Source organism: Monodelphis domestica, chromosome 4 (genome assembly GCF_027887165.1).
Source record: "Monodelphis domestica isolate mMonDom1 chromosome 4, mMonDom1.pri, whole genome shotgun sequence".
Lineage (NCBI taxonomy): Eukaryota > Metazoa > Chordata > Mammalia > Didelphimorphia > Didelphidae > Monodelphis > Monodelphis domestica.
This window is the reverse complement of record NC_077230.1, coordinates 357,963,675-357,988,396: the sequence shown is the minus strand read 5'-3', so window position 1 is coordinate 357,988,396 and position 24,722 is coordinate 357,963,675. Positions and strand designations below refer to the sequence as shown.

The 24,722-nt window shown below is 41.1% G+C and overlaps 1 protein-coding gene across 1 annotated transcript in view; it reads right to left on the bottom strand.

Annotated features, from left to right (window-relative positions):
* DNHD1 (dynein heavy chain domain 1) overlaps window positions 1-24,722 on the bottom strand; it is a 195,269-nt gene that overhangs the window by 15,389 nt on the left and 155,158 nt on the right. Inside the window, exons 35-43 of the mRNA XM_056795113.1 lie at window positions 11,124-11,294; window positions 10,703-10,855; window positions 10,062-10,240; window positions 8,607-9,578; window positions 7,199-7,376; window positions 2,095-2,214; window positions 1,367-1,589; window positions 1,033-1,124; window positions 546-695 (exon numbers count right to left, since the gene is read on the bottom strand). Of these exons, the coding sequence (XP_056651091.1) occupies window positions 546-695; window positions 1,033-1,124; window positions 1,367-1,589; window positions 2,095-2,214; window positions 7,199-7,376; window positions 8,607-9,578; window positions 10,062-10,240; window positions 10,703-10,855; window positions 11,124-11,294 (2,238 nt within the window). The remainder of the gene's footprint in view (window positions 1-545; window positions 696-1,032; window positions 1,125-1,366; window positions 1,590-2,094; window positions 2,215-7,198; window positions 7,377-8,606; window positions 9,579-10,061; window positions 10,241-10,702; window positions 10,856-11,123; window positions 11,295-24,722) is intronic.

Genomic DNA, 24,722 nt, shown 5'->3' with positions numbered 1-24,722 from the left:
GGCCAGTGCTGTCCCTACCCCCTGTGGATGATGCTTCAATCTACCCTCTACCCTGACCTCTTTCCCATCCTACTGCCCCCCACCCATGCCAGTCCCCCAAGAGATCTCTCATCCCCAAGGGACATACATGTACCAAGAGAGGAAGAAAGAGAATGGGTTCCTCTCCCACATGGACAGGGACACCATCACCACACACACGAACCCTAATACTACACATCCCGACAAGGTCTCACATACTAAGCATAGGATATCCCCACCAGAGGACAGGAATTGGGGATCAAACCTGCCCTTCTTACACACATTGATTCAGGGTCATACACACACACACAGAAATAGTACACAGACATATGTACACACACACACAAAGTCTTTTCCCTACTTGGCCCAACCCCAAACACAAATGACCAATGCCTCTCTAGTAGTCCACCCCACCATGAGTGAGGGCCTTTCACAAGCACACAGGTCTCTTCCTGAATGGGGTCGGGGATCACACTTGGTCACTGTGCTTTCTGCTCATCTCCCACCCCCACAGAGCAGGGTCCTACCTGGAGATGGTTGGAGGGTAGCTAGCAGATTCTGTGGGGTAAAACTGTTGGGCCTTGGCTCATTGTAAGGGTCCAAACAAGCCTGGACAATACTGATTAGGGCAGCCTGGTCTTCGGGATCAGCCACATACCCTCCATAAAAAATGTTTCCTAGAATAGAGATCACAGGCACCTTTCAAAGCCTTTTATTCCCAGCTAACCCACCCCCCTGCCTGGCCTTTGGGCTCTGCACCAGGAACAAGACTTTTAGGTTGCAGGTCCCTTTTCTGAGAGTGAATGAGGAAGAGAGAGATCAGAGATGGATACAAATGGAACTCCCAAAATGGATGAGATGGGGAGGACATCAGAGAGATTGGGAAGGGACAGAAGACAGGAGAAAAAGAAGGTAGCCAGAGGACAAGGAAGGGAAGACAAATAATTAGTGGAGTGTTAACAATGAGGAGAGGCTATCTGAAGCTGCAAGGAAGGAGCAGGGACAGGATCTTGCCAGTCAGCTCTTGCAAGGCCACCCAGGGATTGCTGAATTTCTTCCATATCCATTCCTGTGTTTTTAGTGTCGTTTCCAGGGTTATCTGATTCCTGTTGGGATGGGGTGGTGGGAGGAGAATAGAGAGATCTCAGGTTTGTAGGAGAATGGCCAGTGGGAAGTGACTGATGGCACTAAAATAAGGCCCAGAAAAAATAAAGGAAAAGCCTTCTTCAGACAGGGTCTCTCTAGGTAGGCACTGGGCAAAGGGAAGGCTTAGCTTGTAGTCAAACCATTAGTTGCTGTAAATCTGGAGAAAAGGGAAAAGTCTCAGGTTGGGGGAGAGGGAACTTACCATCTGCCATACCTGGCCTGAAGCCAGGGCCCATAGAGCTGGCGGTGCAACAGAAGGCTGTGCAGGAATATCACTGGCAGAGCCAGAGTTAGGGACACCGAGGGTTTATAATTTTCCATATTAGCCTGGATCTTCCTGTTTTCATATAGGCTGTATATCAGGATTTGGCTCAGTTCCAGTGACTTCTCCCAGAATATAGGAACTGAGTTCTGCACTATCACCACTAGTAAGAAAGAAAAGGGAGAGGGCACAAGTCAGAATATAACCCTGGTCAATCAAAGTTCCACTGGAAGTTTCCTTCACTTTCACTTTAAAAAGAACCCTGGATGGTGGCCAACGATCCTCTACTACTGTCAAGAATAAACCCTTGAGGGGGCAGCTAGGTGGCTCAGTGGATTGAAAGCCAGGCCCAGAGAGGTCCTGGGTTCAAATCTGGCCTCAGATACTTCCTAGCCATGTGACCCTGGGCAAGTCACTTAATCCCCATTGCCTAGCCTTTACTACTCTTCTGCCTTAGAACCAATATAGAGTATTGATTCCAAGATGGAAGGTGAGGGTTTAAAAAAAAGAATAAACCCTTGATAGCAGCCCTTTCTTTGGCTCAGGGCAGTGCCTTGGCTAGTCCTCACCTCCTCAGCCTCCCATTGGGCTAACACCGGGTAACAGTCTATTTTTCTCTTCCTCCCCCAATTCAATTAGGATTTTGGTCAAGGGGCTTTGATCCTCACCTGGAAGGGAGTCAACTGCATTAGCTGAGGAGATAAGCCATAGCCGGAACTTCTTATGCACAACTAGATTTTGCTTGGACATGGAGAGGTGCGGGGGCAGTGGCAGAACTTCTGATATCACTGTAGGGACATGGGGTACAGGGAAATGTAGAATGACCAGGAGCATGCATAGGCTCAGGGCACATAAACATGGCTACAGAAATGAGGACTCAAAGAAGAGAGGAAGAAAGACATGGGGAAAACATTCATATTATAAATGGGAGAAGAATGTGAGACATAGACATGGATGGACATAGTTATGAGGAACATACACATAAGTGGGCACAAGGTTAATTTTATACATGGTGGAGAAATAAAGTCATGAGCATAGCCCTAGGAACAAATGTAAAAAGGTAAAAAAACACGAAGACATAGATACGAAAGCAAATGTACACATAAGGGGATCCCAGAAACTAGGGGACCATAGGAATAAGGGTGGAGGCATAGACATAAAGGGGAGGGACAGTGGCATGAAGAAGACAGAAAAGTGGGGACACTGATATAATATGAAAGAGACATTTGGAGGGAAAACAAACTCAAGGAGTGACCAAATATGAGAGGGACATAGACACAAGAGATATAGATGCGAGGGAAGGAAAACAGGGACACAGATGTGGCATGAGGGGACAAAGACAGGAAGGGAGGGACAGAAACTAGTGGGGAGGATAGATTTAGGGGTGGGGAATACAAGAAGACAAAAAGAAATGAGGGGATCATAGCCCTGGGTGTCAGACTTCAGAAGCTACCTAGACTACTTCTCATATTGGGTATGGAGGCTAAGTGACTTGCCCAAGGTCACACAGGCAATAAGTGCCTGGAGTGAGATTGGCACTTAAGTCCTCTCACTGTCTTTTGCCCTCTTTTTGTATCCCCAGCTCTCATTAGCACAGGGCTTGGCACACTGCTGATACGGGCTGGCTGGCCCTTCCAGAGGCAGTGTTCTTTCTTCCCTTTTGCTTTTTGTCAGTGTTCTCTCCATTGTGCCACATTGCCAACACAAAGAGAAGGGCACAGACATTGAGGGGAGAGAGACAAAGGCATGAGGAAGCTTACAGATATGTAGAGAACACATAAGACAGAAATCAAGATATGACAAAGACTACAGCAAAGCAGAAGGAATGATGATGTGAAGAAAGTTACTGCTGCATGGGGGGAAGCACTTTCCAAGGGCACATATAAGAGAAATATATGAGGGAAGGGGCATAGAATAACTAATATAAATGAGGATACAGAAACAAGAGATACAGAAACAGGCATAAAGAGGGAACAAAAGCATGAGGGAAGGGATATAGACTTGTGGGAAGTCCAGTCACAAGAGATGGAGAAAATATTACTAGAAGGGGGACACACAGAAATGTGGAGAACACAGACAAGAAAGGAAGTAGACATGAACAGACTTTATGTGCAAGAGAAGATGGAGGTGTAACTAGGGCAGCAGCTTGTAGCTTCACCATGAAAATCCTCTCTGATCAAGAGTAAAATATCACCACAAAATGAATACAGGAGTGAAAGAACCAACAGAGACTGAGGGAAACAACCTTCCAAAAAAAGAAAATCCCAAAAGGTAGGCAGAGACCATCTGCGGAACTGAGGTGAGAGGGGAGCAGAGGAAGCAGGGGCCATAGCAGTGAGTGAAGAGCAAGCCAAGAGCAAAACACACCTCTCTCTCTCTCTCTCCCTCCCTCTCCCTCTTCCCCCTCTCTCTTCTTCTCCCCCCTTTCTCTCTTTCCCTCTCCTCCCCTCTTTTCTCTCTCTCCCCCCCAGATCTACTTTCACAGGTTTCGAACTTAAATCTAAGGTAAGTCAAACCTTGAGATCCTGCCAGGCAAAAAGAGGTCCAAGCCAACTAACACTCCTTGAAATTGCAAACCTGTGGAGAAGTCCAGAGTCCCAGGGCAATCTGGGATGAAGGGGGCTGACCCATGTGGGCCCAGAGCGAAGTCAGGAATCCCAGTCTGGGCTTGGGGTGAGGACATATTCCACAGTTTGAGGTGAGAACACAGTTCTCAGGGTGAGCCTCACTGGTATCTTTTTGCCCAAAACTAAGGGTGGAGCTCCAGGACAGGGTGATCAAGGGTGTGCCTGATTGAATCAAGAACACCTTGAGACAAAAAAACCCCAACCCTCTGACCCTACCCCCCTCTCCCACAAGCCTAAGCCTGGGGCTAGAATGTGATCAGTATCTGACCTAATCAAGTTAAGAATGAGATCAAAAGCTTACACCCAAGCCTGAAGAAAGTCTTTAAGATATCAAAATCTTAAGGGTCAACTGAAACAGTAGGGGGAGGGGACTCTCTGAGCTCTCGGCCCTCAGACCATCTGGTAAACTAGTAACAACCCAGAAAATAAGCTGAAAATAACATCAAGGAAGGACTGAAGTTTAAGAGGGTATCCCAGCTCCCCAGAAAACTCCCCAAGCCTACCTATAATTACATAGGAAAAATGAGAAAACAATCAAAAAAGCACCTAACTCTAAAGACTTTTTATGAAGACAAAGAGCAAGGTGAAGACACAGAAAGGGACATCAAAAGCAAAGGAAACACACCAAAAGTCCAAAAGAAAAATATGGATTGGACACAGATTCTGAAAATGCTCAAAAAAGACTTCAAAACCCAGTTATTAGAGGTAGTGGAAAAGTGGGGGAAGAGAATGAAAGTGATACAAGAAGAAATAAAAGTGATGCAAGAAGAAATGGGCCAATGAAAAAGGAGAACCAAAAACTGACAGAGGAAAACCAGGTCTTGAAAATCAGAATTGACCATCTAGAAACCAATGATTTCATGAGAAATCAAGAAACAATAAAGCAGGATCAAAAGAATGAAAATAAAGCAAAATATGAAATATCTTATGGAAAAACAACAGACCTTGAAAATAGATCTAGGAGAGACAATCAGAATTATTGGATTACCTGAAAGCCATGATGAAGAAAAAAGCGTGGATATCATATTATAAGAAATTATCAAAGATAACTGCCCTGAGATCCTGAACAAGAAAATAAAATTGAAATTGAAAGAATTCACAGATTGCCTCCAGAAAGAAATCCTCAACTGACAACTTCCAGGAATGTAATAGCCAAATTCAAGAGCCACCAAGCCAAGGAAAAAGTACTTCAATCAGCCAGAAAGAAAGTATTCAAATACCATGGAGCTACAGTCAAGATTACTCAGGACCTAGTGGCTTTTACGTTAAAGGATTGGAAGGCATGGAATATGGTTATTCAATAAGATAGATTTCCAAGCATTCCTGATGAATAATGTAATAATTAAAATAGTGGAAGATATAAATTATTGTGGATAAAAGAGTTGGAGCCTTAAATTGTGACCGCAGAAAATATGGTTTCACTACAGTGTCTTGTTTTAAATCAAATAACATAAAGTGGTCGCCAGGGAAAATATTCCCAAATATGAAATATACCCAAGTCAACTGGGTTTTATAGAGATTTTAATTAATACAAATGAGGAATTAAAGAAAGAGAGAGAAAGAAAAGGGAATAATGAGAAAAAAGGCTAGGCCAGCCTTAAGAGAGAGATATCAGTCAGTCTTTTATCCACTCACCACAAGATTTGTCCAAGCAAGGATTCTAGTGTTCAGAGACCCATCAGTTCAGCTTTGGCAAGCTCCACTAAGTTTAGCCACCGAGGTTGCATCCTCCTGACTATATCCTGAACTGGTTCAGACAGCTCCTTTTAAAGAGAATTTTCTCCTATGTCACCTTCCCTAAGTTCTCACATCTACCAATCACAGTAGACGTCTTGCAAAGGACAGACCATTCTTAATTCACACCTAAGAAGGCTTGGACTTTTGATTAAGTTCACGCCTGAAAAAACTTCTGAATAAGTTCTCACCTCTTTGCTCCTTGTAAATTCACAAGTTGCCTGACCTTTATAGGTATTTAGCACCCTTTTGTATTAGATCTAAAAATAGGCACAGCTTAAAAACTTTTTCCTTACTATAAGGATGGGTTTAAGTATTTTTCATTGTTCAGCAAGGAGTTTCTTCCCCTAAAGCAGGCTTAAGTAGGGGTGGAGTAGAGGTCTCACATTCCTGATTTAAGTAGAGGTCTCACATTCCTGATCTAAGTTCCTTCATTGTTTTAAAATGGGGAATGGTCTTAGCCAAATCTTATGAAGTAGGGTCTGAGAATTTTTAAGGTTCACAATAAGCCAGACCTAAACAAAAAAATTTGAAGGCCAAATATGAGACACAAGAGAAGCCCAGAAAGGTAAATAGGAAAGAAAATTTAAGGAACTCATTAAGGTAAAAATGTCTATATTTCTACATGAAAAGAGGATTTTTATAATTCTCAAAAATTATTCAGGAGTAGAGAAGATAGAAGGAATTTACTCACTGTGTGCAAGAGAAGGGGGAGAAGATGGCATGAAGGAAGACACAAACATAACATTAGGGACTGAGGCACTAGGACACAAAGATAGGGGGTAACAGACAGTTGTACAGAGACATAGAAAAGATGAGAGCACAGACACAGAGATACCGAAGAGGCGGGACATGGACATAAGGTGAGATGCAGACACTAAGGAAGAAACAAAGATACAATGCAGTTAAGATGAGAACAAAAACACATGGGGGCGGTGTGGGTAACATATGAAGTGAGGTACACTAACAAATGTGAAAGGAATATAAAACAACAAGGAGGCACAAACAGAAGGAAGGCACAGGCAGAAGGGTAACAAAATACATTCCTGAAGGGGCAAAGGCACAAGGTGGGACACAGACAGAAAGGAATTCTATATGTGCAGTCAGTATCGTCATAAGGAAGGCAGAGCCAAGGACAGACAGAGACACAAGGAGGACAGACAAGAAAGGTGTACAGCAGTGGTTCTCAACCTTTCTAATGCCGTGACCCCACAATACAGTTCCTCATGTTGCAGTGACCCCAAACCACTTCAAAACTGTAATTTTGCTACAGTTATGATTCGGAATGTAAATACCCGTTATGCATTATGTATTCTCATTGCTACAAATTGAGAGGTTGAGAACCGCTGGTGTGCAGGCACCAGGGGAGCAGTCATAAAGTGTACAGATATGGGGCAGCAGGCTCACCCACCATGAGCCCCCTCTATCATCCCCATCAAAGTCTCCAGGATCGCAGGTGGCCAAGAAGACATCAAATGGCAGTTGTCCAACACTAACCAGTGGCCCTTTCGCATGGCTTGATTCAGGGATGTGATCACAGACTGAGCAGGGTCCCATAGAAAGGAACCCAGTCCAATGACCTGCAGATGCTTTTGCCCCAAGAGAGAAAGGTATGTCCTGAGTGGCTTCAAGGCCAAGTAACCAGGGTGGCCCTCCACCAACCCTTGCTGAGGAAATCCCTTCCTTGCCATTTTGAAGTTTGTGGTTTCCCACCCACCTTTGCCATTCGGAGAACAATGAAAGCCAGAGAATGATGGTAATGTTACCTGCTCACCATCTGTCTACATAGGCGCAGGGCCGGAAGTAGACTTCTACTCTGGACTCAAGCCACCCTCCCTCATTTGCTACTGACAGGGGCTTTCTGATGTCTTTAGCCCTGGAACTTCATAGAGTCATACCACAGTCCTTGAACCCGCTGTCTCTGAAAGGGCCCTACACCCACAAGGTGGATGCCACCTACAGGAGTATCAGTAGAGTGAGCTGGTTGTAGTTCTTGGTGAGGGCTGCTGACACCTGAACTGGTGAGCTAGAGCTAGATGAGTGGAAGCTCTTCAATTAGGGGTACATGTCTGAGGGAGAGGTGGTCAGAAGTCATGCTCAGCCAGTGATTTCTTGGTAGTGTTGTGGTCTCAGATTCAAGGTGATGAGAAGCCTTCATTTGACTGGCTACCAGTAATATAGAGCCAGTGAAGGCGCAATTGGGCAGATGGAGAAAAGATTGTTAAAGGAGTGAACTGCCCCAATCTAGGCTGAAATGTGAAGGGGAAACAGGGAGTTTGGTCTTTAGTTGTGAAGGAGCTCTTTCAGGCTGAATGGAAGAGACAAGCTTTCAGAGAAGAAAGTGAAGAGAAGAGGAGTGATAAAACCCCATGCTCATATAGCAGCATGCAAAGAATATTTGTTTCTCACAAATTAGAAAAGGAAATAATGGAGTGGACTTCAGCGTCTTACTCTCTCATCTACTCCTGAGCCTCGGTCAAGACAAATCTCATAGACACTGCTGTTATTAAGGCCCTACTTGGGATCTCTGAAACAGAAGAAAGGACATGTGGCTGGAAGTTAAGGGATTTGGGTTCTGCTTCTTGCCCATCTGCTTTGTCTCGGGCAAGTCACACTCTGAGCCTCAGTGTCCTACTTTGTAAAATGTGGGCGTTGACTAAATGCAATATTAGAGTCCTAGCTTAAAACATTCTAATGTAATACATTGCCCAGGAATTACTTAAAGATGAAAAAGTCAAGGAGGTGCACGCTGCCCTGGGTTGTATAGCTGGTGCTAAGCGGGTAGTATCAGGTAACCCTAATCAGACCTCCAGCCTCACCTCCTGCTCCTGTTGATTTGCCAGGCTCCAGATGAAGGATAAAGGGTGGACAGTGGCAGTGAAGTGGTCTGGTGGGGGCATCAGCACAAGCAGGGGCCGGGTAGGACGACTAAGCCTATAGGGGTTGCTTGATAGATCCTGATCCTCAGCTAAAGAACGCCCCAGAAGGCAGGTGGTAAAGTCAGCCAAGGTCCTCGATAGCTGTTCTGGTCGTAGTACCCGCCAGAGCACCAGCTTCTGAAGTAAGTTCAGAGGAGTGGTACCAGGGCCTGGTGTTTGACCCAACACTGTAGAGGGCAATTTCAGGTACTCCTGCCAGGCAACTGAGTGGTCAACCAGGGAAGTCCGCAGACCTTCAAAGGGGGGCAGTAGCTCCAGCAATCCACACTCCTGCCAGGCTTTGGGTTCCAGCCAGGAAGGGCAGGTGGCATCCAAGGGTGGAACATTCTTTTTCACCCCTGGGGAGGCTGCTAGTCCTGGACAGAATGCCAGCCTCTCCAGGGCAGGTGCCTGCCCAGCTAGCTGCAGTAGGGCCAAGCCACCAAACACCCCTACTAGCGGTGCATGATGGGGCTGCAAGGAGTTCAGGGTACTGATCAGCAGCCGGCGTCCTAGCCGGATTCCCAGCTCCTGAAGGTGGCTGTCCAGGTCTTCACCATGCTGCAATGTGAGCTGGTAGTCAGTGTTGCCTAGAGTACGGCGTGTCACATTCAGACAATTTTCCAAGGCTATGGGGTAGAGAGGGTGTAGATGCCGCAAAGGGGACATGGACTGGGACATGGTGAGGCCCAGGTGGGCCATGTTCTGGTAATGGATCTGAAGCTCACACTCTTGGTACCTTACTTCCTTTAGATCTTCTAGGCCAGCCTTGCGCTGATATATCTCTGCCTGGTAGCACAATACGTCCCGCAGAAAATGGACTCGGCCTAGTTGCTCTGCTTCTGTGTCTAACACGAGCCCCAGCAGCTTTTCCTGTGTGGGATATCTGCTCAAAGCCTGCTCTGCCAGCCTCTGTTCCCCACCCACCCCAAATCTGCTTTTTCCCATCCTCTGGAGACCACAGCTCCCAAACTTCCATGTAAGCTATCCCTCTTTAAGAGCCTTGTCTTTTCCTAGACCCTTGGCCTTGTTTGCTCCTGGACTGCCATCTCTTCTCCCAAATGCAGGTGTTCATAACCTGAGAGCCTGTTAATTTTTTTTTAGCATTTTGATTTTATTTCAGTATAATTGGTTTCCTTTATGATTCTAAATATTATTTATTTATTGCATTTAAAAACACTATTCTGAGAAGGGATCACAGGCAAAGATGCTCATGATACCAAAAAGTGAAGAACCTCTGTCCTGAGTCTTTGCTTCATCTTCCCTAGTGCCCTTTCCTCATTCCTCTATTCTTTCTAAGCTTCTACCCCTAACTCCTCCCTCTATACTGTCTCCCAAGCTCAGATCCAAACTCACCTGGGCTGTCTCAATGTCATCATAAGCGTCCAGTATGTTGATCTCCATGTTGTTCCATCTTGACTCCAATTCTGGTCTTTCAGTTCTCACGATCTCCTGGAAAAGCTGTTCCTCTATCAACTCCGGAATCACATGTAGATCTATTATATTCACATTCTTCAATGTCTCCGAGTTCAGACCTGGAGATAGGCCCCATTTGGCTTTACCCACAAATATACTTTTCCTACCCAGGCCCCTAGACCATCCCCAGTCTCTACCAAGACCTCTTCCCCAGCTTCCATTCTTCATCGACTTTTATTCTCCTTGTTCTGCCTTTGACTTTGACTCCTGGCTTACCCCTACCTACCCCAACCCTCATATGAACTCCCATTTCTGTGTAGACTCTGCTCCCAGCTCCTTGCACAGCCACTTCAGCTTGTCAGTTATTGCTCACTGAGTCTCTAATCATCTTCTTCTAACTTGCATCTAAGCCTATGACCCTCATCCTCCACATTATAACTGTTTGGGGCATCCAACCTTGTGGTGGAGGACTGGATAAAGTGGGGGAAGAGGATAAAGAAGAATTCTTGAGTGGTGGCAGCAAATAATCTTGGAGAAATGGGGAAGGTGGCCCTATACCAGCCTCTTAGACCAGGCCTTACCTGTTGCTAAAGTGTCAAGGGGCAAATTGGTGCTCAGGTACAGGCAGAAGTTGGGGTGCACTGCAGGGAGGCACAGATGCTCCCTCTGAAGGAGCCACTGCAACTCAGAACAGTCCAGAGCCAGCTCCACATTACTTAACAGCACTGACAGACCTGCCAAAAAATGTTTACTGAGACTCATTTCATGCTCCAACAAAGCCAACCACAACCTCAGCCCTCTACCCCCTATATTCAGCCATGACATCCAAGGCATGTTCCTCCCTAGACACTCTCCTAGTCATAAATCATAGGAATGAGAATTGGAAAGGACTTTAGAGGTTGAGTCCAACCCTCTCATTTTAAAGATGACAGAGAAGACTGAAGGGCATGGGGGTTGCAGAGCCAGCCTGTTGAAGGGGCAATGGTAAAAGGTCAGTCTTACCCTTGGCAGCTGCTTCTAGTAGTTCCTTTCCCAGACTGGAGTCACTGGCTGAAAGTATTTTGAACCGAGTTACAGAATCAGATGATTTTTGAGTGGCTGCATCCTCGTTTTGTTCCTCCTTGTCCTTCTTTAATTCTTCCTTCTTGTTTGTGTCTTTTTCAGTGGTGTTCCCTAAGAGACAAGTCCAGAGGTGCTACTTTCTCATTAGGAACTTGATCAACTCAGGCTTCCAGGGACAACTGTCATCCCTTGAAGTCCAAGAGGCTTAGTCTCATAGTGGTTTCTCTGAAAGGGAGACATTTTTGGGAGAGAAGTGCCCATGAAGGAAGGGATAGGATATTTCTGAAAGGGAGACAGGATCAATGTGAACAACTACAGAGGAGGTGAGTCAAGGTGAGCAAAAATTAGTTTGGTTTCCTTGTGGACTGAGGCTGCAGAACTTGGAGTAATGGTTAAAAGTTACAGAGAAGTAGATATGGACTTGATATAACAAATCCTTCCCTTAGATCAAGGTAGAAGAAAGGACTGTTGTTCAGGGATGGGTATAAGGATAGGAGTGGATGGACTCCCTGACAAATCTAAAATTCTTTGATTCTTCTTCATCCTCTTGAGAAAGGAGATGAGAAGGATGAAGAGAAGCCAAAGGAAGTAACAGAACAGAAAAAAAAAGGTCACACATTGGGAGCAATGGGCACTTGTTACACTCAAATGTATACTAGAGGAGTGATCTAGAAACTCTTCTTGTGAGGCTGGCTGGTTAGCAACTGGCAAATTCAATTCAACAGGTATTTATTAAGTATCTGCTATTTGCAAGGCACTGTGCTATGCTCTAAATACAATTTCTCCTCTCAAGAAGCCTACCACCTTCTAGTGGGACATGTCATTTAAACACACAAACAAATTCAATATAATTTAAACAGGGAGAGAGCAGTAACAACTAAGCCTTGAAGGAAGATGATGATTCTAAGAGGCATTGTGAGTTTGAGGTGTGGGGAGGTGAATCACAAAGACCTCTGCAATTGGTCACCTCTATCTAGTGATTAGTCAGACCAGGAATAGGTCAACTAGCAAAGTGGTGATAACTGTCTATTGCTTGTATGTGAGCTGTTTGGCGGGGACAGGAGGTAAAGTGAATATGCAGACTAGCTTAGCAGTGACACCCAAGGAACCCCCTTCATGACAAGGTGATGAGTAGATGAAGCAGAGAGGAAGTGATAAAAGATTTTTGGACATTCTGGTTTAGGTATCTTGGTTATTATGTCTAATTATTATTGGAAGAAACTACTATAACCTAGATGTCACTTGCTAAACCACTCTCACCTAGTCACCTGCCAAACTGATGCTGAATTCCAATTACTGAAACCTCAGTGATTTAGAGAGAGGATAAGACTAAAAGCAGCATCCCATGAGGCATCATGCAACCCAGAGCATAAATATAGGTGAAAACTTCCAAACTTCCAAATAAGCCACCTGGTTGAAACCTTTGATAAACAAGTTCAAGGAAAAACATCAGGTGGTTCCTGGAGAGGTCACACAAGGAAAACACATCTGCTAAGCAGATATATAAATAAAATATAAGATCTGTGAGAGCTGTAATTATTTTCTTTTTGCTTTTATGTACCAACACCTAACAAAGTCCCTGGTACATAGGGATCACTTAATAAATGTCTATTGCAACTTGAAGTCAGAAGTCATTTAGTATAATCCATACCTAAATAAGAATTCCTATTCAACACAAGTGATTGCAATGAAGATTTTTTTCTCCTTTTTTTCTTTTCCTTCCTTCCTTCCTTCCTTCCTTCCTTCCTTCCTTCCTTCCTTCCTTCCTTCCTTCCTTCCTTCCTTCCTTCCCTTATTTCCTCTTTCCTTCTTCCTTATCTTCTTTCTTTCTTTTTCTCTCTTACCTTATCTTGTTATCAATCCTAAGACAAAAGTGTAACCAGGAGTAGGTAATAGGGGTTAAGTAGCTTGTCCAGAGTCACATAGCTAGAAAGTGCCTGAGGCCAGATTTGAACTCAAGGTCCTAACTAACTCCAGCCTGTGCTACTTAGCTGTCCCTTGAAGACTTTCAATGACAGGGAAGTACACATTTCCCCCTTATAGTCCATTTCACTTTTAGATCACTCTAATTTTTAGTTAGTCTTTTCTGATATCAAATCTAAATCTACAATTTCTCTCCACTGCTTCTGGTTTTGTCCTCTGGGGCCAAACAAAATAAGTCTAAACCCTCCTCCATATAACAGAGCCTTCCAAAATGTTTGAAAAGTGTTAGCATATCCCACTAAATCTTTTCTTCTCCCAAATCCCCAGTTATGTGTGGAATCACGATTATTGAACAGGACTCAAAGCCAGGATCCTGCCAAGAGATACTGATCCCTGGAAATTACTTGGCTTCTAATTGATCTAGGAAATCATTGGTACTTTAAATTACAATGTGACAGCCTTCATTGGTAGATCCTCACTCATAGTTTCTTTTAACAATGAAATCACAGTTCTGGTTATAATCTCTCCCTAAATCTCTTCTTTAGGACAAACCCCCAGTTATTTTGATTAATCATCCTAGGGAAGGTTCTCAAGGCCCTACATCATCCTGTTCATGCTCCAACTTTCCAATGCCCTTCTGAAAACCTGGTGCAAAAGGGGGCAGCTAGGTAGCTCAGTGTATAGAGTCAGAACTGGAGATGGGAGGTCCTGGGTTCAAATATGGCCTCAGATACTGCCTAGCTGTGTGAACCTGGGCAAGTCACTTGACCCCAGTTGTCTGACCCTTACTGCTCTTCTGTCTTGGAACTGATATTCTTATCAATTTTAAGACAGAAGAGAAGGGTTTAAAAAAAAAGGAAAGAAAGAAGGGACAAGATGTGAGAGAGATTGAAATGGCAATATTTGGTGATAGATGTCTATGTAGAATAAAGGAAATGAGAAGTCAAGCACTATGCTGAGGTAAAGAATCTGAAAGACTGGGTGGCAGGGACTTCTACTGAAATAAGGATGTTTGAAGATAGATTTAGGAGGGAAAGATGATGAGTTCTCTTTTGAACATTCTGAGTTTGGGCTAAGGGGAAAGAACGGGATCAGATATACAGATTTCCTATTTATCTGCATAGAGATGATAATTAAATCCATAGGAGCTGATAAGGTCCCCAAGGGAGATTATAGGGATAGCCTAAGACAGATCCTTAGGGAAGACTCAGGGTTAGAAGGTGTGTAATGATCATGAGTCAGCAAAGGAGATGGAGGAGTGATCATACAATTAGATATACAGTAACAACAATATTTTATGATGATCAATTAGAATGATTTAACTATTATCAGCAATGCAAAGATCTAATACAATTCTAAAGGACCCATGAGGAAAAATTGCTATCCACCTCCAAAAAAGAACTGATGGAGTCTGGATGCAGATCAAAGCATACCATTTTTCACTTTATTTCCTTCACGAGGTTCTTCTTGTATTTGTGATATGTGTCTTTCACAATATGATGAATATGGAAAAAAAGATATTGCATGATAGCATGTGCATAATCACATCAAGGAGGAATGAAGAGAATTTGGATTGCAAAATGTGAGAAAAAATGTTTAAATTTGTTTCTCTTTGGGAATAAAAAATACAATTACATTTTTTTTTTAAAGAGCACATTAAGACATCATCCCCAGGGGGCAGCTAGGTAGCTCAGTGGATCAAGAGCTAGGCCTAGTGATGGGAGGTCCTGGGTTCAGATCTGACCTCAGACATTTCCTAGCTGTGCGACCCTGGGCAAGTCACTTAACCCCCATTGCCTAGCCCTTACCACTCTTCTGCTTTGGAACAATACACAGTATTGATTCTAAGATGGAAGGTGAGGGCTTAAAAAAATAAAAAGTGTCCTCCTTAACCTTTGGAAAGAACCATTTGAGTCCTGAGGTTAGTAAATAAATTATAAGGGATTGAGAAGTGAATGGGAGTAGAGATAATGGATATAATGAATATTATAAGGCTTTTTCCAGGAGTTTGAATGTGAAAGGAAGGAGAGATAGGAAATATACATCTTTATTGGATAGATTGGGTAGATAGGATCAAGTGAAAGTTTTTCTCAAGGACAGGACAACCTAAGTATGTTTATAGAAAGGAGAGAAAGGAACAAGCAGATAGGGAGAAATTGTAGCCTAGAGAGGAAGATGGAAGGAATGATTAAAGGGACAAGCTCCAGGGAGAAATGAGAAGGGATGAAGTCAAATTGAGGGATTGTCTGTGGTAAGGAAAATGGGTAACTTTTATTCAGATCCTAGAGCACTACAGGATAAAATGAGGGACAGGCATGTCAAGGAGTTTTAAGATATTGAATAGTAGAGGGGGGAAAGCTTAAGACTGATGAATACAATCTTCTCAGACAAGTTAGAGGCAAGGGGATAGAGTGGTATAAGAAGCTTAAGAGAGAAGTATAGAATAGGTGTGGTGTGAAAAAGAATCAATTAGAGAAGAAAAGGAATATTCTATAGCTGTGAGAAACCAATTATTAGATAAATAAAAAATAAAGTGGACCCAGTTAACATGTGGTACATGTACAGCAGCCAGTGGGTAACCTGGTAAGACAAACTTTAGTAATATCAATTTGGCAGCTGTGTGGAGGATGGATTGGAAAAGTGAAAGATTGGATGCAGCAGTACCAGTTACTGTAGGAAGCTTTTGAGATAGCACTAACCACAGATGGTGAGGTCCTAAACTGGGGTGATTATGGTATAAGTATAAAGAAGGGGGTAAATGAGAAATGTTGATTATGGGGAATAGGTAAAGTGATGGAAAGTAAAGAATCAAGGATAACTCTTCAATTGGGAAGTTGGGGAAGGATAATGGTGATTTAAAAAGAAACAGAAGTTGCTTAGGGTAGGATTCTCAACCTGGGGGTCCACAGATCCCTAAGGGATTCAGGGGGTCAGTGAACTTGGGTGGAAAATATGCATCTTTATTTACATTACCTTCTAACTTAAATATTTCCTTCAATTACTTAAAAGCCACCAAAACAATATTTCCTGGTCTGCCAAAGGGATACATAACACAACAAAATCAAAGATTCCCTGCTTAGTAGAAAGATAAAGCATTCTGTTTTGGAGATTCTGAGTTTGAAATGCTTACAAGATGTCTTGATGGAACTGCCAGCAGGTATACGGAGAAGTGGCAGGAGGGAAATAAAGATTGGATACTTAGATATAGGAACCACCTGCTACTTCATGCAAATCAAGAGATTACTACTTTGGTTGTTGCCCTTCACACTCAGAGGACCAAAATGACATTACTATGTTGGGGTTCATGTACAGTGAGTTCAACTCTGGCTCTCTAACAGGTCAGGCACAAATAGCCCATGTGAACACTAGGGATGGAGATCTAAGTTTGCTCACCTCACATTTCTTTTGAACAACTGCAATTCTGCTTTGCTCATATAGCACAGTGCTTTTCTTCGATGTTGGCATACCATGCAGGACAGTCCTGTGCCAGTGTCTCTCATGTCTCAAAATCCATACCAAAAGTTCTTCAAAGAGACCTTAAAAGTGCCCTTGTATTGCTTCTTTTGACCTCCAAGTGAGCCCTTGCCTTGTGTGAGTTCTCTGTAAAATAGTCCTTTAGGCCAATGTATGTTTGGCATTCAAATAACTCAACTAGCCCATTGTGAGAGAATTGTGCTCTATGCACAGAATTGAGAGAGAATTGTGCTCTATGCAGTAGTCTGAATGCTTGGCAAAGTAGCTCCAGAAAAGACATCAGTGTGTGGAACTTTGTTTTGTCAGGTTATCTTCAGTATCTTTCTAAGACAATTCAAATGGAAGCAATTCAATATATACTGTCCAGATTTCACAGGCATCAACAATGAAATCGGCACAGTGGCTCTGCAGACCTTCAGTTTGGTATTCAGTCAAATACCTCTTCCCTCCCATACTTTTCTTCAATCTCCCAAACATTGAGCTAGCTCTGGCAATGCATGCATCAACCTCATCATTTATGAGTACATTCCTGGAAAATATACTGCCAAGGTAAATGAACTTATTCATAGCATTCCAAATTTCCCCATTTGCTGAATCTCATGGTTCTACATATGGATGACGCAGTGCTGGCTGGTGGAGAATCTGTTTTGTTAATGCTAAATTGTCAAGTCAAAATTAGCACAAGAAGCAGAGAATGGATCCATACTTTATTGTATTTTGGCCTCAGAAGCTTCATTGAATTCATAATCGTCTTTGAACTGTAGGAAGTAAATTTTAATGGTTTGACTAAAATATATGAAAATTATAAATAATATGGTAGTTACTGATTTAAAGTATTATTGTTCAAAGTCTATATGACTTTTAATAGCTTTTATTTACAAAAGAGGTGGAAAGAGTGAAAGCAGAGAAATACAAAAGGGTAGAGAAGACATTAGCCTATCTAACTAAATATGACTCTGGTGCTTGACTCAGACAGGACTTATTGACCTTCAACCTGATTAAACTCTTTCCAGAAGACAGGCAAGGAAAGCCAGCTATCCACTCAACCAAGTTTCCTCCAAGAGGCAGGTCAAGACAATGACTCAAGCTAAAGGTGACTCCTGAGGCCAACTTTCTTCCTTGAGCTGACCTTCTTCTTGAAGCTGACTTCATTATTAAAGTCCAACTCCTCCTTGAAGCTCACTTCCTTCTTGAAGTTAATTTCCCTAACCCCAGAAATTCAGGGCCTTTTATAGTGGATTCTTGTCTCTTCTCCACAAGGGCAAATCAGAGCTTCCAAATTGCTCCGCACTACCCAGGGGGCAGTGTTTGTGGGAATCACTTCTCACCTTCTGGAGAGGTGAATACTCATCAAAAGGGTTCACAGTTTCTGATGGTGTGAATTCACTAAGTGGTTTGTAAGTTCTTTGATCTAGTGCTAAGTAAGGTGTTCAAGCTTTTGTTGATTCAATTCAAAAGTAGACAAAGGGGAGTTAATCCTGTCTTCACAATCTGGTGAGGTACTAAGTAGGGTTATTTAAGTTATTATTAACTCAAAATAGACAAAGAGAATAAAGAATTCCCTTTTACAGAATCATGCACCAATTGTCCCTTTACTTTTGTCTTGGCTCTTAGCCTTTTCAATGTAGTAAGTGACCTTGATTCAGTTAAAAAGAAAATATTAATGAATTCTTTGGACTTCTGGGTTAAAATGGCTGCAGGAGAGAAGCAGGACTCTTCATCTCCTCTTCACCTACCAATATAAATTACCTCAAAAGGCCCCAAACCCCAAATTCATATGAACAAAGGGACTCAACAGTAGGGCATCGCATTGAAGGTACATGGGATTTAGGCATTGCCACACTATAGGGGGTGAAATAGCTTCCACTGAAGCATGAGCTGACCAATCCTTCCCCATCCCACCTATGGAGCCAGAATAAGAGCCATTGCACGCTAGAATCAGTAAGCAAGAAGGGGCTCCTCTAGGTTGTTGGCAGCTAAGACCACCAAGGACCTACCTCTGAGAGGAACTAGATTTGAGACCTCAGCAGGCTGAAGAATATAGACCTTGGGTACAAAGAAAATGCAGAGAAGGGTGGCACACAGTAGAAGCTGGGGAGACTGGAGAGGTGGCCTGAAGCAAAAACCTTGCTCCTTAGCTCCATACACAAAGAGCTGCCCTCCTCACTCAGACTCCTGACTGGAAAGGGAAGGAAAAACAGCATAGTGATGACAAACAATATCCAGGAAAAACAACTTCCAAAGACCAAGAAAAACAAGAAGGCTTTGACCCTGGATAATTTTTATGGAGAAAAAATCCAGACTACAGAGGAAATAGCAGAAGATGACAAACAAGTAAATGTATCCAAACCTTCCAAAATATGGAAATTGGACACAAGCTTTTGAAGAATTTAAATTGGAGCTTATGAGAAAGATGGGAGAGTTTTAGCAAGAAAAGTGGGAAATATTTAAAAAAGAAAACAACAGTTTAAAAGACGGGAACTCCAAATTGGAGGCCAAAATTAAACAGCTGGAGGCCATGAAAAGCAGGATAGATCAAACCAAAAAGGAAAATCAAAAGATTACAGCTGAAAGCCAGTCTTTAAAGATCAGAATTGGGCAATTGGAAGCCAACGATCTCACAAAACAGCAAGAATTAATAAAGCAAAGTCAAAAGACTAACAAAATAGAAGGAAACATGAAATACCTCAATGAGAAAACGAAAAATTTGGAAAACAGATTGGAAGAGACAACTTAAGAATCATTGATCTACCTGAAAACCCAGAAATAAACAGAAATCTTGACATCATACTACAAGAAATTAACCAAGAAAACTGCCCTGATGTTCTTGAACAAGAGGGAAAAATAGACATTGAAAGAGTTCATAGAAAACACTCTACACTAAATCCTCAAAAGACAATCCCCAGGAATGTAATTGCCAAATTCAAGAGCTTCCAAGCTAAGGAGAAAATTTTACAAGAAGCCAAAAGAGACAATTCAGATATCAAGGATCATCAATCAGGATTACACAACATCTGGCAGCTTCCAAACTAAAGGACCACAGGCTTGGAATATGATACTGAGAAAGGCAAGAGAATTGGGTCTTCAACCAAGGATCACCTACCCATCAAAACTGACTATATACTTCCAGGGGAAAGTATGGGCATTCAACAAAAATAGAAGATTTCCAAATATTTGTAAAGAAAAGACTGAAACCAAGTAGAAAGTTTGATATTCAAACACAAAGATCAAGAGAAACATGAAAAGATAAATAATAAAGAGAGGGGAAAGAAAAAATTTTGCTTTTATTTGCATTTTCTTTAAATGCTTCAATAAGATCAAATTGTTTATGTTAAAATATGGAAAAATGGTATTTGTAACTCAAAAATTATATTCACTATTATAGTAATTAGAAGACTCATTCATAGGTAGAGATTGGGGTAATAAGTGGTCTAAGATGATATGCAAAAAAAAGAAAAAGTGGGGAGGGGAATAGAAGATGGCATCAAGAGAAACTTGAAGGAATAAGATAAATAGGATAATCTATATCACACAAAGAGGACATGGGAAGGGGAGGAGAAGAAATATTATAAGAAAGGGAAGGAATGCTAATAGGTAATACTTAAACCTTACTCTCAGTGGAATCAATTCTGAGAGGAAAGAGCATCGAGATCCATTGGGGTATCAAATTCTATCTTACCCAACAGGGAAAGTGAGAAGGGAAAAAACTAAAGGGTGGAGTGGGTTGGGGAGTACAAAAAGGAAGGGAAATAGAGGTGAAAGGAAACTTAATATACCCTAAAAAATAAGAAGGGAACAAAAAGGGAGTGGGAAGAAAGGGAAATATAATAAGGGTGGGGATTAGGGGGACTGATTAAAAGCAAACCACTGGTTTGAAAATATATAGTAAAAAAAAAGAAAGGGCAGAACTAGAAGAGGATATCAAAATGTTGGGGAATACATAAGTGGAAATCCTAACTCTGAATGTGAATGGAATGAACTTATCCATAAAATGAAAGCAAATAGCAGAGTGTATTAGAAATAGAAACCAAAATCCTACCATATGTTGTCTACAAGAAACACATATAAGGCAGGTAGACACAGACACGGTAAGGGTCAAAGGCTGGAGGAAAATCTATTGGGTCTCAGCTAAGAAAAAGAATGCAGGAGTTGCAATCATGATTATCTGACAAAGCCAAAGTAAAAATAGATCTGATTAAAAGAGATAGGGAAGGTAATTACATCCTGATAAAAGGCAGAATAGACAATGAGGAAATATCAGTAATCAAAATGTATGCACCAAATGGTATAGCATCCAAATTTCTAAGGGAGGAACTAGTGGAGTTGAAGCAGGAAATAGATCGTAAAACTATACTAGTGGGAAACCGGAACCTTCCTCTATCAGATCTAGGTAATCAAACAAAAAAATAAATAAGAAAGAGGTAAGAGATGTGAATTAAATCTTAGAAAAATTAGAGTTAATAGATATGTGGAGAAAAATCTATGGGACACAGCCAAAGCAATACTCAGGGGGAAATTTATATCCTTGAGTTCATATATTAACAAATTTGGGAAGGCAGGGATCAATGAATTGGGCATGCAAATTAAAAAACTTGAAAGTGAACAAATTAAAAATCCCCAGATGAAAATTAAATTAGAGAACCAAAAAATTAATGGAGAAATTAATAAAATTGAAAGTAAAAGAACTATTGAGTTTAATAAATAAGACTAGAAGCTGGTATTTAAAAAAAATAAAATAGACAAAGTTCTGGTCAATCTAATAAAACCAGGAAAGAAAAAAAAAACCAAATTAACAGCATCAAAGATGAAAAGGGAGACTTCACCTCTAATGAAGAGGAAATTAAGGCAATCCATTAAAAACTATTTCACCCAATTATATGGTAACAAATATGGCAATCTAGGTGATATGGATGAATATTTACAAAAGTATAAATTGCCTAGATTAACAGAAGAAGAAATAGAATACTTAAATAATCCTGTATCAGAAAAAGAAAGTTAACAAGCCATCAAAGAACTCCCTAAGAAAAAATCCAGGGCCTGATGGATTCACAAGTGAATTCTATCAAACATTCAAAGAACAACTAATCCCAATATTATACAGAGTATTTGACATAATTTGCAAAGGAGTTCTACCAAATTCCTTTTATGACACAAATATGGTACTTATTCCAAAGCCAGGCAGGTCAAAAACAGAGAAAGAAAACTATTGACCAATCTCCTTAATGAACATAGATGCAAAAATCTTAAATAGCATACTAGCAAAAAGACTCTAGCAAGTCATCACGAGATTCATTAATTATAACCAGGTGGGATTTATACCAAAAATGTGAGGATGGTTTAATATTAGGAAAACCATCCATGTAATTGATCATATCAACAAACAAACCAATAAAAATCACATAATTATCTCAATAGATTCAAAAAAGTCTTTGACAAAATACAACACTCATTCCTACTGAAAACAATAGAAAGTATAGGAATAGAAGGGCCTTTCCTAAGAATAATAAACAGTATATATCTAAAACCATCATCAAGTATCATCTGCAATGAGGATAAATTAGAAGCATTCCCAATAAGATCAGGAGGGAAACAAGGATGCCCATTATCACCTCTATTATTTAACATTGTACTAGAAACATTAGCAGTAGCAATTAGAGAAGAAAAAGAAATTGAAGGTATTAAAATAGGTAATGAGGAGACCAAGCTATCACTCTTTGCAGATGATATGATGGTCTACTTAAAAAATCCTAGAAAATCATCTAAAAAGCTATAGGAAATAATCAACAACTTTAGCAAAGCTGCAGGATACAAAATAAACCCACATAAATCATCAGCATTTCTATATATTTCCAACATATCTCAGCAGCAAGAATTAAAAAGAGAAATTCCATTTAAAATCACTCAAGACAATATAAAATGCTTAGGAATCTATCTGGCAAGACAAACACAGGAACTTGAACACAACTACAAAATACTTTCCACACAATTAAAACTAGATCTAAATAATTGGAAAACATTAATTGTTCATGGGTAGGATGAGATAACATAATAAAAATGACAATCCTACCCAAACTAATTTACTTATTTAGTACCATACCCATCAAACTACCAAGAAACTTTTTAACTGAATTAGAAAAAACTGTAACAAAGTTCATTTGGAAGAACAAATATCAAGAATGTCAAGGGAAATAATGAAAAAAAATGTGAAGGAAGGTGGCCTAGCAGTACCAGATCTCAAACTATACTATAATGCATTGGTCATCAAAACAATATGGCACTGAATAAGAGACAGAAGGAAGGATCAATGGAATAGAATTGGGGTAAGTGACCTCAGCAAGACAGTCTATGATAAACCCAAAGATCCCAGCTTTGGGGACAAAAATCCACTATTTGACAAAAACTGCTGGGAAAAATTGGAAAACAGTATGGGAAAGATTAGGTTTTGATGAATATCTCACAATCTACACCAAGATAAACTCAGAATGGGTCAATGATTTGAATATAAAGAAGGAAACTATATGTAAATTAGGTGAACACAGAATAGTATACCTGTCTGATCTTTGGGAAAGGAAAGATTTTAAAACCAAGCAAGAGTTAGAAAAAATTACAAAATGTAAAAGAAATAATTTTGATTACATTAATTAAGAAGGTTTTGTACAAACAAAACCAATGCTACCAAAATTAGAAGGGAAGCAACAAATTGGGAAAAATCTTCATAACAAAAACCTTTGACAAAGGTCAAATTACACAAATTTATAAAGAGCTAGATCAATTGTAAAAAAAAAATCAAACCATTCTCTAATTGATAAATGGGCAAGGGCCATGAATAGGCAATTTGCAGATAAAGAAATCAAAAATATCAATTAACACATGAAAAAGTATTCCAAATCTCTCATGATCAGAGAAATACAAATCAAAACAACTCTGAGGTATCACCTCACACCTAGAAGATTGCCTAACATGACAGCAAAGAAAAGTAATAAATGCTGGAGGGGATGTGGCAAAATTGGGATATTAATGCATTGCTGGTGGAGTTGTGAATTGATACAGCCATTCTGGATGGCAATTTGGAACTATGCCCAAAGGGCACTAAAAGACTGCCTACCCTTTGATCCAGCCATGGCACTGCTGGGTTTGTACCCCAAAGAGATAATAGGGAAAAAGACTTGTACCAAAATATTATAGCTGCGCTCTTTGTGGTGGCAAAAAATTGGAAAGTGAGGGGATGCCCTTCAATTGGGGAATGCCTGAACAAATTATGGTATCTATTGGTGATGGAATACTATTGTGCTGAAAGGAATAATGAACAGGAGGAATTCCAGGTGAACTGGAATGACCTTCAGGAATTGATGCAGAGTGGAAGGAGAAGAACCAGGAGAACATTATACACAGAGACTGATACACTGTGGTATAATCGAATGTAATGGACTTCTCTACTGGCAGCAATGTAATGATCAAGGAAAATTCTGAGGGACTTGTGAGAAAGAATGCTATCTACATTCAGAGGAAGAACCTGGGGATATGATTGGGGATGTTATATTAATGGTATGGAAATGGATCTTGATCAATGACACATGTAAAACCCAGAGGAATTGCAAGTCAGCTATGGGAGGGGAGTTGGGAGAGGTCAGGGAAAGAACATGTGTCTTGTAACCATGGAAAAAGATTCTAAATTAATTAAATAAAAATTTTTTAAAAAGATGACTATTTCTACTAATAGTTAACACCTAGCATTTACATCATGCTTTAAGGTTTGTAAAACACTTTACAAATATAAACTCATTTTGTCTTTATGACAAGCTTGGGTGATAGGTGCTATTATTATCTTCATCTTGCAGATGTGGAAACTGAGATAGCCGGGGATTAAGTGGTTTGACCAGGGTCACATAGCTAGGAAAGGTCTAAGGTCATATTTGAACTTGGGTCTTTCTGACTTCAGATTCAGCACTCTATCCACAGTACCACCTAGTTGTCTAGCCCTCTACAAGATTGAGTGGTGGAGAGTAAGGACCGAGGGCATACCTAGTGCCAAGAAATAGATCATGATGAACCTGCAATGGTTCATCATGTGGAGAAGTCATACAGGGAGGCAGAGAATTGCAACAAATCAGGGTAACAAAAACTCAGGGAGGAGAGACTATC